The sequence below is a fragment of the Eschscholzia californica genome, unplaced genomic scaffold (genome assembly GCF_041429995.1).
Source record: "Eschscholzia californica isolate CP2 unplaced genomic scaffold, dmEscCali1.0.p SCAF_5, whole genome shotgun sequence".
Classification (NCBI taxonomy): Eukaryota; Viridiplantae; Streptophyta; class Magnoliopsida; order Ranunculales; family Papaveraceae; genus Eschscholzia; species Eschscholzia californica.
The window spans coordinates 46987957-47004171 of NW_028238472.1; the positions used below are offsets into that span (position 1 = coordinate 46987957).

General features: G+C 35.5%; 2 protein-coding genes across 2 annotated transcripts; both read left to right on the forward strand.

Annotated features, from left to right (window-relative positions):
* The first annotated feature begins 3399 nt into the window (after window positions 1-3399).
* Window positions 3400-5076, forward strand: LOC147539860 (uncharacterized). Its single transcript, XM_086641877.1, has 3 exons — window positions 3400-4257; window positions 4364-4533; window positions 4709-5076. Exons 1-3 carry the CDS (start codon window positions 3634-3636, stop codon window positions 4848-4850), a joined length of 936 nt encoding a protein of 311 aa, XP_086498003.1. The 5' UTR covers window positions 3400-3633; the 3' UTR covers window positions 4851-5076.
* Window positions 5077-7055: 1979 nt separating this feature from the next.
* LOC147539861 (nucleoporin-like protein) lies at window positions 7056-14862 on the forward strand. The gene is made up of 7 exons (XM_086641878.1): window positions 7056-7775; window positions 9963-10009; window positions 10930-11090; window positions 11404-11620; window positions 11768-12073; window positions 12386-13030; window positions 14123-14862. Exons 1-7 carry the CDS (start codon window positions 7493-7495, stop codon window positions 14675-14677), a joined length of 2214 nt encoding a protein of 737 aa, XP_086498004.1. The 5' UTR covers window positions 7056-7492; the 3' UTR covers window positions 14678-14862.
* The last annotated feature ends 1353 nt before the right edge of the window (window positions 14863-16215 follow it).

Sequence of the window (16215 nt, forward strand, 5' to 3'; positions counted from 1 at the left end):
TACAATTAAAGCTAAAAAGAGAAAGTTCCACTTGCTAAAAAAATGTCTTAACAAGTTAAAAACTCTCACATCTTCACTTAATTTGAGTGGTTGTTTCAATGTTTATCATGAGATTTTCCTCCCAAACGACATTTCATTTTATTTTGGACCACTTTCTTATTTTTAGTCAGAGAAAGTAAGAGCCCCTATATTTAACTTCTTATCAAATTCTTACGTATAATTTGATACGGCATGAGAAGACAACTCAACTATGATATAGACGTATTTCAACAAAAAAAAAAGATTATGATATAGACGCATAAAATTTAACATATATCAGATGACTATATCTTTAATTGAAAATCGAATATGAACCTCACAAACTCTAAATAGAATCAAACAAGAACCCTACTGTATCTAAAGATCAAATTCAAGAAAGTCCTTTTGCTGCAAAAGATCAAATTCAAGTGACCCCTTGAGGCCCTTACATGAGTGGATCTAAATAACTCTCCTTCTTTGTTCTTTCTCACAGCTTATTAATTTAAGAAGGCAAAAGAGGGTTCATGACTTCATATTACTCGAAGGAGGGTCCCCCTTCTCGACGTACATATTCTATCTTCAAAAGATCAACAATATTATTCGTTCAGATAAAAAGTTGTGCAATTGGCCCGATAAGGCAAAATTTGTACATGACGTCGACATGTGACAATAATTGGCCTTGCTTGACCCTTGCATTCCAATATTGGTCAAGTCAAGTAGTATTTTTCTAAAAAGATTTCTTTGTTGTCTTCATGACATAGTGAAAGTTGGAATGATGGACTACAATTTTTATAAGTAAAAATAAGTTCATAAAATACATTTAGAAGTTTGTATATTCATAATCTTGTTGTAAAACATACATAAATAAAGAACCACTTAATTCTACAAAATAAACTTAAGCAATATATTTGTTTAGGTTAACTCTAGCTAATGGCATCTTCTCTAAGTTCTCTTATTTGGAGTGAGTTAACATCAATTGATCACCACCAAGTGAAAGAAGGTGGTAGTTGTTTCCCTAAACCAGTCCATCCTTTTAGTACACAAGTCTCTTATCATCAGTCATTTCTTAATTTCTTTTATATCATCCATATTCCCATCTTATCACTCCATCATATCACTAAGGAGGTATCTTTGTGTTTTAATCTCATCATGTTAAAGAATACTAAAAATATTACGCTGTCACTTTGTCTCTTGTACATAAATTCAATTTGGACACTGTATAAGAGTGAAAGTTTAGATTCAACGCAATTTAACGGTATTTCTGTATGATGTTCACATAAATTTATATTCAAGAGCTTTAACTAGAACGGTCCTAATAGCATATTTCTTTTTTGTAAATCATGCATACATGAACATAGCAGAACGAAATATGCGAAAAATTCATCTAGAATAAAAGAGGATTGCGCTTCATTTCCGTCCGGTTTATTTACGATGTCACTTCAAACTGAACTATTAGAAACCTATCCGCAAGTATCAATCGACATGAACCCGGCGGATAAAGAGTGTAGATTGGGACGGGCCAACCCAGCTATGCCAGGCTCTGGACCAGGCCCACTATGATGGATCATCCCATATATCCTATATTGCCATCCCATAGTCACCATCTCAGAGCCGGTAACATCAATTTCAATTTTAAACTTTTAATGGAGAATAATGAATTATATACATAAATGCTCTATCATGAAGATGTGACATAATTACGTGTAGTGTTTTGATTGGAGTCTCTAACAATACGTAAGTAGGTAATGATACCATTAAATGATGTGTCATGGTTCTATTGGGCCGTTGATATTTCACCTTGGTCCACGTGTCAAACTAGAACACCAAAAAATCAGACATAGTCAATGTCCTAATATCTTAACCTATTTTTATTTGGCAATAAATTTTGAAGTTACTTCACAAATGCTTTCCATTAGAAGTAGATTGATGGTTTATTTGAAGTTGATGGGTTGTTAAGAAGATTTTTTTTAGGGATGATGTTACACAAACACCTAATTTGATAATTCTTAGTAGCTATATATATATATATGATATATACAAACTTTTTGTTCAATCACTCCATAATAATTTTAATTTGAACAATGTTGGAATGGTTAAAGCACGAATCAAAATATTACTGATCTTAGAGCTATAAATTAGATTAAATATCTAAGAGTACGTATGATACTATTGATATCAAAGTTATGACTTTGAGAACTTGTGATGTATAATGTTTTCGTAAATAAGAACCATTACCTACTTACGTAAAGGGTAGATATACCTTTCCAGAAAATACCTGAAAGCAGAGAGATTCAAAAGTGGGATACAAATTCTTTCCGTGAAAACTTTTTTATTGTAAAACTGGCTAGATTATAAATCACTTAGCTAGTAAAAAATTTGAAAACTTGTGAAGCATCAACCAAATTTGAAAACTTGTTGTACAACGATTACTATTCTTTTGAGAATTTGTGCAACATTGCCTCTTAGTTGCTAAAACTAAAAAATAGTAATCGTTTCAATACTTATAGAGTCACTTCTTCGACAAAATCTCTTCTAAATGCTGAACTTTTAACCACTCACTAGTTTTCTAAATAAATCGTTGAAGTCCTCACTAGATCCTATACGATTGACCACCAACCCTTCTTGCCTGTCAATAATTTTGGTTTGCTCATCATAGTGTCTAGTCTTTTACCACAAGCACCACATTTTCACCTCCTACCTAACCTAAGTTAAAACTAATAGACTTACAAAATTCGAATTAAAATCCATCGAACTCAACTCTAATGTTGGAAGACAAAATGATTTTGTAACTAAATCTACACGAATTCACCAATTTCTAAGTCGAAGGAAAAGAGAGAGTATCTACTTTTTTTTTTCGGAAGACGACTATGATCTACGTACGTCGTGATATTCGACATTTGATACATCATAGATGTGATAAGCTCGATAACTGCTCACTCAAACACTAACAAGACCAGGCCTATAGTCCAACAAGACAATGATCTGAAGCCCAACAATATTATTTACACCCTCATAATTCCAATTCAAATAATCAAAATTTCCAAATTCTTTGTGATTCGAACCTGAGACCTCGAAGACTTTCTGAAGTTTATATCAACACCTTAGAACTACTTGGGCTACCAACGGTTCAGAAGCACCCGTAACAAAATCACCAGGCCCCTTTAAAACTTTCTGTCGTGGTTAGATCCATAAAGTGAAGGGGTCTTTTTCGTTTACAGTTGCAGACAATCAGAGCCGTCAATTTTTTTTTATGTCGACAGCTCAAAAACTGACCCCACCATCACGTGGTCAAAAATTAAACGTGGCAGTTTACTATTTACCGAAAACAAGGTTGTCATTTTTGAGCCCATATAATTATCCCACGTAACAATTTAAGCACGTGCGTACAGTACTTCATGCATTACCCTCCAAATAATCATAATCAACGGCTCACATTCATTTCTCTTCATCTTCTTTAATCCCTCTTTTCTCTTCTCTTTATAAACCAACTACTTTTTCTTCTTCCTACTCTGTACCCACTTCAAGTCTCCTTTCTCTCACTACTTTCTCTCTCTAGAAAAAACCCTTTTGGGGTTTTAGGGTTTTGAACATTTAAACACAGAGGTAACTTAAAAAATGCTAATGAGAAGTTCTTCAGCTCCTATTTTCGATTCATGGGTTCCTCATATTCATACAAAGGAATCTTATTCAGAACCAGAATTGATCCATCAAATTCCTAATATTCCAAGATCAAAATCAATTTCTAAAACATCTTCAAGAAATTTGATTTCACCAAGTAAAGATTCAATGAAAAAGATGGATAGGGCTTTATCAGAAACTGATTTGAGAGAATCTTCTGTTCTACCCAAGAGGAGGAACTCATTAGATATGGGTAGTTTTAAGTTTTCTTCTGTAGATGTAGAAGAAAAGGAAGAACAAGATTTAGAAATTAAATCTTCTCTTAATCGATTGTTTAGTAGTTCTGGGTTAGATGAATTAGTAGATGAGGGTTTTACTGGTTCTGGGTTGGTTCCAGTTTTTGGTGGTGGTGCAAATGGAAGTGATGGTGGTAAGATTTGTGGTGGTGGTCGGAGAGGAGGAGGAGGAAGATCTCATGATGGAGATAATGATGAAGATTTTGGTTCTTCAGATTATAATAATGGTGGAAATAAGGGAGTTGAATCATATTACAAGAATATGATTGAATCTAATCCTGGAAATTCTCTTCTTCTTGCAAATTATGCCAAGTACTTGAAAGATGTATGAAATTCTCTCTCGAAAAATCTCTCTTTTTCTCCCTCTCTCTCTATTAAAAATTTAAAATGTATGTTGTGATTAACCTAATTGTTGTTTTTTATGAAAACAGATTGGTGATGTAGTTAGAGCTGAAGAATATTGTGGAAGAGCAATTCTAGCAAACCCTAGTGATGGAAAAGTTTTATCACTCTATGCAGATCTAATTTGGCAAACACATAAAGATGCTTCTCGTGCCCATACTTACTTTGATCAAGCTGTTCAAGCTGCTCCTGATGACTGGTAATTTCCAATCTCAAATTTACTTCAAATCAGTTGTAAAAAACTGGGTTTTTTTCAAAATCAACAAATTTTGATTACCCAGATTTTAAAATCTTTACTTTATTCAAGATATGGGTTCTATTTTGATGTTATAAAATTAATGGATTCAGCTAAATTTTTGTAATTGGAATTGCAGTTTTGTTCTTGCTTCATATGCTAAGTTTTTGTGGGATGCTGAAGAGGAAGATGAAGATGAAACAGAGCATAATAGTAGTAATCATCATTCTCTGCAAACAAGTTTCTTAAATGGAGCTTCTCATGTGGCAGCTCCAACCTAGATCTCTCTCTCTTTCTCTCTCTCTCTTTCTCTAGACTCTTTCTCTTTTCTCTTTTTGTATAAAATCATAAGTAACATAGGGAGCAGAGATCAATGAGAAAGTAACCAGATCATCTTAAATGTTGACAAGTATTTTGGGTTAAGTTCTTAAGCTCTGAGTAATGAAAGTGAAGGGGGTTGTAAACTTTTTTATCTTCTATTAGAGAAATCTATGATATTTTCCATAAGAGATCTCTGGCACACACATTTGCTAGAGCAAGGTGATGTATGACCTGAAAATGTTTGCCTGACCACATTTAAGTAGTTGATGAGGTAGCCCGGTTTTATTTCTGATTAATGCTAGAAGAGACTACAAGTCAAGATCCACTTTAGACCTACAAAAAGTTAACGGTCTCCCTTTTTTAGTCATATCTCTCTTTTGATGATTGTTTTCTCTCTCTTGACGATTGATACGTATTTAGGTCTGGAGTAAGATTGTAAGGATATTTTTGTAACATATCCCATCCTATTACTTTCCAAAATCATCTTTCCTCTCAACATGGCAACATGCTAGGAAGGGTGCCCCCACATGGGCAGTGCAACCCATATTTTGGCCCATACATCCTTTTCTGAGAAAAGTTTAGGGCTGGCTGCTCAAAATTATGGGATGATGCTCTCAGACAAGTCTTGCATGATTCATGTGCTTTTGGACTCAAAGTACAATCAATATAAAGGGGGTTTCAACGAAAAAAGAACTCTTCAACGAAAAAAAACAAAAAAGAAGACCAAAAGAAAAACTAGAGATAATTTGGTGGCAGAATTCTTATATTTTCATGGGGAATTGTATAGACTTCATAGATCCCCGCCCCCTCCCCCCCTAGATTTTTTTTTATCAGGATCTTTTTACATGTGTTCCTTTTCATCTTCAGTTCGGGTCATTGTGTTCATTACATCTTTTTAATTCTCGTCTCTGCGTTCATTTCATCTTTTTTTAGAAGTGGTCTGTACTTGTTTTTGATAGAGAACTTTAAGAATCATTTTATGGTGTTAATACATCATTTGCAACTAATCAGGAAGAACTAGATTTAAGAAAGTGTCGGAGCTTGCAGATTCATTTTTTGAGGCATAACCGTATAACCATTTACACTGTCAAAGAATATGAATAATTTTTTTTGAATATGAATAGTTGATGAAGGATACGACAGTGAATAAGCGCATTTACCATTATAAGCAGGATGCGTGGACACTTGAGGCCATATAAAAAAAAATTAAGAGGCCATCTCAAAAGGTCTTGAAGCCCATCTACACTATCTTTAGTTTATAACTGCTATTTAATTCACGGGATAATTCACTTCCACCAAGACTCCGGGGACTGAGGAAGATACAAGCTACTAACCAAAAGCGAAGTTACACTCCGTTGTCTGTTCTTGTAATGTCTATGGGCTTAGAAAAATTCAGATTTTGTAGTGTCTCTTTATCCATGTGAGGGTGTGGTAAAACACGGTGTGCTCACACAGTCTCAAATTCTCGAATTTTGATCTAGAACTAAAATTTTGATGGGAATTCTTTAGGGATATTTTGCAAAAGGGGCAAAGTAATGTTCCAAGTGATGAGTTTGGAGTACAAATTTGATTTTTTTTTTAGTTTGGAACATTGATTAACTTTGACTTAACTTTTTAACTACTTCTTGGAATTTCTTTTCTTCGGAGGCTAACGGATGTTACTGTCAATTTTTCATTACTGTTAACTTTGATTAACTTATATTTTTTGATATATATTTTGGATAACATAAAAATACTTAATTGATTTAAAGATTGTTATTTTTTGGACGAGCTAAGTTACTTTGATTTAAGAGTTTAAGGTTGTAATTTTTTGACAAAACTAAATTCCTAAATGGATGAATGTGAACAAAGTGTTGGGAACATTATATAAATATTTCAATATTTTTGAATGAAGGTTATGTTCATGTTAATGAATTGATGAATGCTACATATGGATGGATCATGTAATTTTTTTAGTGTTTTGTACTAAACTTAAGTAGTTTATAAAAATTTATATGAAAATAATGGAGTTTACATTGGTTCAAAAGTGGACTTCTTCTACAGAAGAAAAATTTTGGTCATAAACTATGAGTTAATTCCGACCATTTGATGCAAAATAATGTGAGTCGTCGATGCTAGATTCTAACAGTAATGAAAAATTGACATTAACATCCGTTAGCCTCCGAAGAAAAGAAATTCCAAGAAGTAGTTCGAAGAATATGCAAAAATAACAAACGAATCCTAACAGTTGAAAGGAGTATCTGTAATTAGTAATGCTCTTCACTTTGGAGTCAAGTCTTTTTCTCTCTCTCAATGCATTTTTTCAATCTCGGCCAATTCTTATATTTTCTTTTGACAATTGGCTGTCTGGCTGATTTTTATCTAGGTCAGAGGGTAAATCTACTATGGTAACCTATTCTAGTACTATCATTTTTCATCCCTAATAAAAAGTGTGCTAGAAACACCCCAAACAAAAAGGCGAGTGGCTTCACTTCCAAACGTTTCTTATTAGTAGTATATTTGATCGGGGGGAGAGAGTGAGATTTTAGAACGGTGAAATTGTGAAAAAGGTGCCTCCTTTTCTCCCCCAAAAAGCTCAGTCGAAAGGGAGAACTGTGTGTTAATGGAGAGAGAAGCTACCACATCGAGAGGGCTTTACGGAGAAGGAGAGAGAGGTGGTGGCGGTGGTGGAAAGTTCAGAAAACCAGCGGCACGGAAGTTATCGAAGACTCCTTACGATCGTCCACCAGCACAAACCCAAACTCAGCAAAGAATCGATGGTGGTGGTGGTGGCTGGTTATCGAAACTCGTCAACCCTGCTACTCGCCTTATTTCTAATGGTGCTACCAGAATCTTACCTTCTTTCTTCTCCAAAGCCCTCTTTGGCTCTGACTCCGATCCTTCTGGTTTGTTCTTTCTCTCTCTCTCTCTCTCTCTCTCTCTCTATCTCTCTATCTTTCTTCTTCATGCATTACTTCTCAATCTTATTCAAATTAGGGTTGATCCCTTTTTGCTTCCTTTTTTATCTTGATTTTGAGCTGTTATTAGTTCTGCCACTGAATAGTGATAGTTCAATTGTTCGTTCTTATTCGTTCTTATTCGTTCTTATTCGTTCGATTAACAATTACTTAGGTATCTTCAAATTCTTAACTTCAGTTTGTATACAAACCCTTTGAGGATCTAATTAGGTTTTAGGGTTCTTATGTTCTATAACTAGTGTCTAGTGCAAGAACCAAAACTAGGTATTCAGATTGGAATGTCGATTAACTTTGTAGAGTTGATACTGTATGAGTGTTGGTATCTGACACAGTTTTGAGATTAGGGCAGTTAGCAAAGGCCAAATCAGGGGCATATGTTTACATCTTTCTTTAGTTCTTTTTGAAACTTTGAATGAACCACATTGAAAGGAAATGGATGTACATTAGTTTTTCCTCTCTTAGTTATTAGGTCTCTAATTTTTCTTTTGAATGAAACAAAAGACATTAACCTATGTTACTATTTTGTAGACTTAACATCATTATGTACGACTATGCAAGTAAAAACAAGATGTAAACATAGAATCCTACATTATCATGTGAAACGTCAAATGAAGTTCCCCATCTATCTGAAAAAGTGACGAGTGTCTAATGAATCACTTGTTTCTTACACTATTTGAGAAAAACAAGGACTCAATTTTATCTAGAATACGAAATTCCAATTCCTGCAAGAAAACGGGGGTACTAGGAGGAAGCACTAATTTTGTAATTACAACTTGCAACATTTACGAGGAACTTCCAGGTTCTTCCTTCCTTTTGTATTATATACTTTTCTACATTAATTCCCAGTTTCAAAAATAATAGAAAACGTGGGAAACAAATACGTTGTAATTCTAAACCAAGAACATGTTAAAATCTTTCCCTGAAATTAATTAATCAACGAACTGCAAGACAATGTCGTTAAATTGTTATGTCATCCTTGGCGAGTGTGCAATGGAGGCGCTGATAAAATAGTATGAAGGAACTACCATGTATAAATGTCAACTGAAGGGAATAAACTTTTATCGATTTGAATAAAAGATCTTCGGATGGAAAGATGAATGGTTGTCGAACTACAATTGGTCAATCAACTAGACTTAGTTGGAACCCACGATCCTTCTTAATGGCAGTCTGACAGGTTCTGCCATGTCATATCTCTGTGGTCTTGACTCGTAATGGTAATCTAGGCTAGCAGATCTCTTTAGCAGTTTTCACGCCTGCCAAATGGCTCACATCTAAGGTACCCTGTGACATTGGAGGCTGTCTCATGTCCTTGCAGGTAAATAGGTGATCTAGCTATTTTGGGGTTCTAGTGTATACTATTTGGATGTCACTAGGGGACAACACGAGTCAGTCGATTCTGTGTCTATGTGGTGCCTTTTTTTTACTTGGAACACAAGGATTGTTTATAAAGCTAATGGTTTAAAATTCCATTTTAAGCCTTCAACACATTTGCTGGTAAAGCGAAACGTTGTGTTGCAGCAGCATCAAGGTGCAAGCCTCGTTTATGACGCAAAAACTGAATCCATATTTACACACCTTAAACTCCTAGTTTGTTTTCTTCAATAGCTTTGTGGTGTTATTTGTTAAATCACTGCGAACATGCAGAGAAACAAGCAAGAATAACAGTAAGTAGAAAAAAACAATTATGCAATAATTCATCCGGGTAGGCAATAGAGTCAATGCAGAGAGTGGCGAATAACAACTAGGTGAGCATTGAAGCACACATATCAACTGTTCTTTTAGACTCTGAAGCTAGTTAATGTCTCTTCCGCTCTTCGTTTATTATCCGTTTTCGTTCATCATCTAGCTTAAAAGAGAAGGGAGTTTTCTTTCTGTCCGTATCTTTTGTAGTGTAATCAATCCATAGTCTATTGTAACAAGTTCTTCAGATTGCACCTTATGAATTTATTATGCCTCTTCTTGTATCTGTTCTGATTTTCTATATTATCTCATGAAGTTATGCTCTCTAAGCCTTCTCCCCATTATGGGCAATAAAAGAACCCTTACTTAAATGAAGTCAACCCTCTAATAACATGTAGCTCACAAATTTTTGTCAATTAATTCTTGTGATTGTAGATACAAAGCAAGATGATAGTGATGAAAATCCAGAGGACCAATCAAATGTAAGTCTTCTATTGTTTAGTGGAAGGAATATTTCCTGTTGTTCACTTGTAAATGAAGCACTCCTTTACTTTTTATAGTTAGTATTTTAAAACATTGTGTTAGTTATTCTTCTGTCTGCATATGCCTGGCTTTACAGTGAAGTACTAACAATTTCTTTGGTTACGTACTTATGTTTGACTAATTTACTTGTTTGATCGGGTATGTGGGTTTACCGGTTTACAATCTTTAGACCATCTACTTAGGATTTCTTCCCTTAACTGACTAGCTATGATGCTACAAGGCCTAATCTGGTGAGGCCCTCCACAAGTAGCATCTGGTTATGCTGAATTGCTGATTGTACAAGGCTATCCATCTCCTCATTTTAAATTCTAATTGTAGTTAAAGAATAAGTATTTATTGCTTCACAAACTCTTCTTACATGTCAATGAAAATTATGCTTGTTTTATGCTTTTTCGGTAGCACAGTACATTTTTATCATATTTTGAGATTTACTTATGCGAAAATAGGTTTTCTCTTAAACTGTTGCATGAAATTATGGTAAAATCAGAATATTGCGGAATATAGTCACATTCACTGAACAAGACTGGCTTGGCCTGAGTTATCTGTCAAGATACTTTTCCTGGATGTGGTGGGGTCGACCTGTTGATCTGTTTCAGAAGAGTTTCTCTGTGTTGTTTTCAACTCTCCCACCCTTCTTATTGCCCGCAAAATTTCTGAAATCATTTTATGCGCCCAATTTGAACCAACTATAAGAGTTCAGTTCTGGTGCTTGGTCTAGCTCGAACCGGTGCTTCATGTAGATGAACTTTGGTTTTCTTAGTAGATACATGCAGTTTCACCTCTGTCTTGTTTTTCCGAGTGAAGCTTCTCGTCCATTTCGTTTTTTCAGTTATAGATTTTGGCATTGTTTGTTATGCAGATTATTATAGCAGTGGAAGGAGGGCAGGGTCCTGCAGAAACCGACAGATCAGTATCCGGTTCTGACATTGATGAGCGGGTCGGTGAACAATTAGGCAATGCGTTTGTTTCTAGTAGTTTTTCTGAAATTGAGCAGATGATGAAAGAAAAAACATTTTCAAGGCAAGTGGGAACTGCAAGACTAGTATATATGAAACTCCTTTTAATTATACATACCTGTTCTTCTCTATCACATTAGTTTGGTTCTTGACTTCTTATACATGAATATGTGTTTAAAATGTCATCCATAGAATGTATACAAAATTTTGAAGTGCGTGCTCCTACTAAACTCTGAAATGTTCGTTTGTTTGACCCTAGAAAAATACTCACTATATAGCTAAATAACAAATTTATTAGCGAGTGGAAAAGATCAGTTTCTCCTCAAGTCATGAATGATTTTTGGCTTCCCATGTAATCAAATTCTACTGCAATGCAGAGATGACCTTAATCGCTTGACGGAGTTATTGCGTTCAAGGGTTGCTGATCAATCTGATGTTGATGAAGGGTTATCTGAAAATCTGAACATAACTTCAAGGTCAGAAGCCAATAGGGGACCACTTGTCAGGGAAAACACACCACCAGTTGAAGAAAATAGAGAAAGAAATTTGGATAGAGTTAATGGAGCTTTATCAACTCCTCTTCCTCAATTGAGAGTAAGTAACTGTTGATCTTTTGAGCAACCTGCATCAATGGATAACTAAGAATCTTATTAAGTTATCAGTTATGTTTATTTGGGCTGCTCTTTCATACATGTCCTAGAAGTCTTACCAAACACGTTTAATCCTTCATCCATTGTCTAGTTACAAGATCAAGTTGGTGCTTCACCAATAGATATTGCAAAAGCTTACATGGGGGGACGAACTGCAGAAATAGGCCTTAATTCTCCAATACAAGAAGACGAAAGAACTCCTTTACCTACAGGTGGTTTTTTATTAAAACCATCTACTACATCACCTACGCCGAAGTCGTCCATATGCTGGCCAGGTGCCGTGGTTCAGGACCAGCGTGCTTATCAAACCCCACTAACTGAAAGGCGAAGAATAGGGCTTCACAATTTACCGCGAACACCATATTCTAGGCCTGTTCATTCAAGGTCAATCTCCCAGGTATTTGGTGGTTTATAGCCTGCATTTCTCCATTACCCATATTAATCAGTGTATTCAATGATAATTGTTCCCCCTACTATTAGTTGCAAGATGGCAGGGACAGATCTATTAACATTTCATCTAATCAGTTGAAGCCATCGTACACACCCAACTTTGGTTATAGTCAGGCGAGTTCATACTAGTAAGCCTTATAGAAAACACAGAAAAAAACTGATAAATTTATAGTGGAGCTTTCTAGCAGGGGCTGTCTTTTAAGTATATCTTGTCTTTCTGTTTCTTGGAAGTGATAGCTTTCCTTTCATGTGCCAATAGGTAACAAGGACAAAGTCTCCTAATGTTGGCTTTGGGTCAGCTGGCCCCATTCGTAGGACACGCCAAATGACACCATTTAGAGGATCTGTTTCACCTCATCTATCTAAATTTAATAGGGTAGAAAATTCGGATGCTGCCAAAGGCTTCTTTCAGAACAAGCATGACCTGGAATCTGGACCATCAACAAGTAGCAATGTGGATTTCCAGACTCTGACTAGCAAGCCACCTAGCTCTAGTTCTGGTGTTTCAACTGTTCATCCTCAGTCCTCTGAGGTGGCTAGAAAAATATTGGAGCACCTTGACAGAACCACCACCACTCCCCAAAAGAAATCTGATGAGTTAAAGATGGTCACATCATGGAGGAAATCTTCTTTTCCCGAGTCAACTACTGGCACACCAAATGTTCAGTTCAAGGAAGCACAACACAGGAGTAGCCTCACAATTCCACAGTTCTCTGCTAAGGGAAAGGAAGTTGCAGGTAACTCTTCTCAGTCTGAGCAGAAAGCTGATGAAAACCGTGATGTAGCAAAATCAAAAGCTTCACTTTTCAACACAGTTTCTAGTATGAATGGTGTAGTAGGTAACGATGCAAGGCCATCCATGGATGTCAAGCAAACTCAAGATTCTCAAGTTATTGCAGAAAAGGTATGTTATTGACCTATGCAATGGGTTATTTTTCTAATTTTATTATGTGCTTATATTTCTAACATCTATTCCTTGAATACATGCCTATACTGTGGTCTAGTGAACTTCTGGTAGCTTGCACTTTTCATGTCATGGGCATGTTTACGAAGACTATAGCTTGAGAATATATTGAAGTCTCGTCTTGCTGAATATCACTAACTGAAACGTTCATCGGCAGTGCTTAGTGAGTGAAGGTTTTAACGTGTGGTTTGGGATTGGATCATCAGATAAGTTATCAAAGCCAAAGTCGTCCTCGCTCTTACGTCTTGGGGATGTGATATTCCCGCGTCACTTTGAGAGCATCTGAAGTGTGTGCCGTAGGTGTGAGCTTGAGATTAACAATAGGACTTTGAGGTGGGCTGTGGAGCCCCTTTTCGTAGGAAAAACAGGACTTTTAGGTGGTTGTGGAGCCTCTCCGCCATGGAAAAACTATGTTCTTGTTAAGCGTGGGGCAAGGAGGCGAAGCCAGGAGAATATCAGTATAGATTTGGGCCGTATTGTTATAATAGTGTTAAGCTTTGCAATGGTTGGTTTAGAAATAATCCTTCACGTTTCTTACTACATGTGGTCAAAGGTTCTGCTGATTAGCAGGAAAATCCCCCCATGTCACCTGATCTTTTTCTAAGCTCCATTAATCTGTCGAGACCAGAAATGAATTGATGATTATTTGGTCCATCAAAACAATCAGATGTAGGCTGAGGATCTACTGAGGGTGGGTAGATTTGACTGCAAATAGCTTTTCTGATATACCTCATGATATCATACAGTATATACATATGTCAACTTTTGTGTGCATTAGACGTTTTTTTATTTCTGAAATTATACTTTCAGGAATATGGGTTTCTTATGGAAGCACAGAATAAATCGAAAAGTTTTAGAGCAGGGGATAGAGAAAAGAGAAGAGAGACTAGCATCATGTCTGTACTAATCCCACCAGAAAATCCCAAATTGTGAAATTTGAAAGTTCCTGACAACAGGAAGAGAAAACTAGCTGATAGTATCTATTTGTTGTTTTTGTTCGATTAACAGTAACATTATATCTGTGTCCTGCAGGTCAATGGAGAAAGAGGTGCTGATGCACATAGTGAGAAGAATCAGCCATTACCTTTCCAAAATCATGTCGATACAGCAGAAGCTTCAAGGTTATTTCGAAAGAATCCCGGCACAGAAGCACCAAACTTACAAAAGAAACCTCCAACACACACCTTTGGGAATAAACCAGCATTAACCTCCATTTCCATTACCAAATTTGATCCTAAGAAAAGAGTCACCTTCGAAAATGGTTCTGGTTTTACTTTTCCTGTTTCTACTTCTTCTGGTACTCTCTCAGAACCACCAACTCCAACAATAATGCCATTTCCATCAGTTAGTGCTATTCCTAGATCAGCAGATAAACTGAAAGTTCCTTCAAACAATTCTAGCTCCAACTTATCTGAACCGTCTTTCACTTTTGGTTCCACCAATACAACCCGTAGTCAACTTGTTTTCTCATTTCCGTCCACGAGCTCATCTACCCTAATTGAAGGTTCGAGTCCCAAGTTTAACTTTGGTTCAGATAAAAGTAAGAGAATATCTTTCAGTTCAGTAGGTGGAAATTCTATCTATTGATTCTTAGCAGTTATATTCACTTTTTTTGTTTTTTGGATCCACCAGTTTTCTTTTGTAAAACACCATGAGAATTTAATGATCTTGGTGAGTTTAGGGTTCATGTCATTAGGTGCAAACTTGTACATCTGCTAGTTTTAAACAGATTATAAAGCTTTTTCAGTCTTCAATATTAGTGGTTGATCTTATGTCTTCATTGTTATATTTTTCCTGAAATTCTTACTGGTTCAACTCTCTAGTAATCACCACAGGGGTTAAATGTGTAGTCTTTGATCTTATGTCTCCATTGTTATATTATAGGGATTAATGAACTAAGTAGTTGGGTGGGGTTGGATCTCTCATTTAGTCAGGAATCCTCTCTGGATTCGCAGGTAGCCTAAGTCGGTTCTTAGCCAATCTTCAGTACATTTAACCTCGACTTTGAGCTGAGAAAGAAATACAGTCGGGTTTCATTTTATTTCTTCTCTTTCTTTCCTAATATGAGTGATAAAAGAAGAGGATAAAGAATCAGTTATGAATGTTAACCATTAGATATGAACAACTAAGGTTTAAATTCCAGATATTTGACCTAACCAAAACGTTTAAAATTTAGATTACGAAAATGTTGGGGCTCATCCAATTAGAGTCCCAAAAGGTGATATAGTTTTGGTCAAATCCGTGTGCAAAATTTAACTTTACAAAGTTTGTTTGTTTTCAAGACTTCAACTGTTGCTTTTGCGTGTTGATATAGACAGATTGCTAGTCTTCTTTCTAATGTTTGACATAAATTATAAAAATTGAGTATTTCTAGAACGATCACACTAAATTTAAAAAATTTCACGGATTATTTTTAACTATCATTTCCTTCACCCAAAAACTAACAATATTTATTTCCATTTTTGAACGCCGCTCATAATTTCCGTCTATTTTATATTAAGGGGAAGACAACAAGATTACCAATTCAAATGGATTTATATTTTAATGCTTAGTCATTAGCCATTGGACCAGGCAACTAAAGATATTAACCTTCAAACTTATTTCGTATTGATGCCATATGTCTATATATCGTAGTTTTATCTGTGGATTAGATCATTTTTCCAACACTAACTTCAAATCGAAAGGTTTTAAGAATCTTTGTGGGGTTATAGAACTCTTGACCACGGTACTGGTCGACGATAGGGATGCTTCCCTAAGAATCTTGTACAATTACTTTGGCTCATAGAACTCTTTCCTATTGATTGAACAAGTATAAGAAAGAAATCACTTCTTGTCGAAAATACCTAGGTACTCATTCTTCCGTGAAAACATAATGACTTGGTCCTTCACTTCGAGTTAAGGTAATGTATAATTAGAAATTGAAAACCTTAAGAAGTTATTGATCTAGCTTCTGAAATTTAATATTAATAGTGGATGATAGAAAATATTAAGGGTTCAAAAATATAATATTAACATCATTTGTATTATTACCATATACTTTTATTGGAATGGATGGAAAATGAGGGGAATGACTAGCTTGTCTTTTCTTCATGTATACTCTTTTTACAAAGAAAAGTATTCTTTTA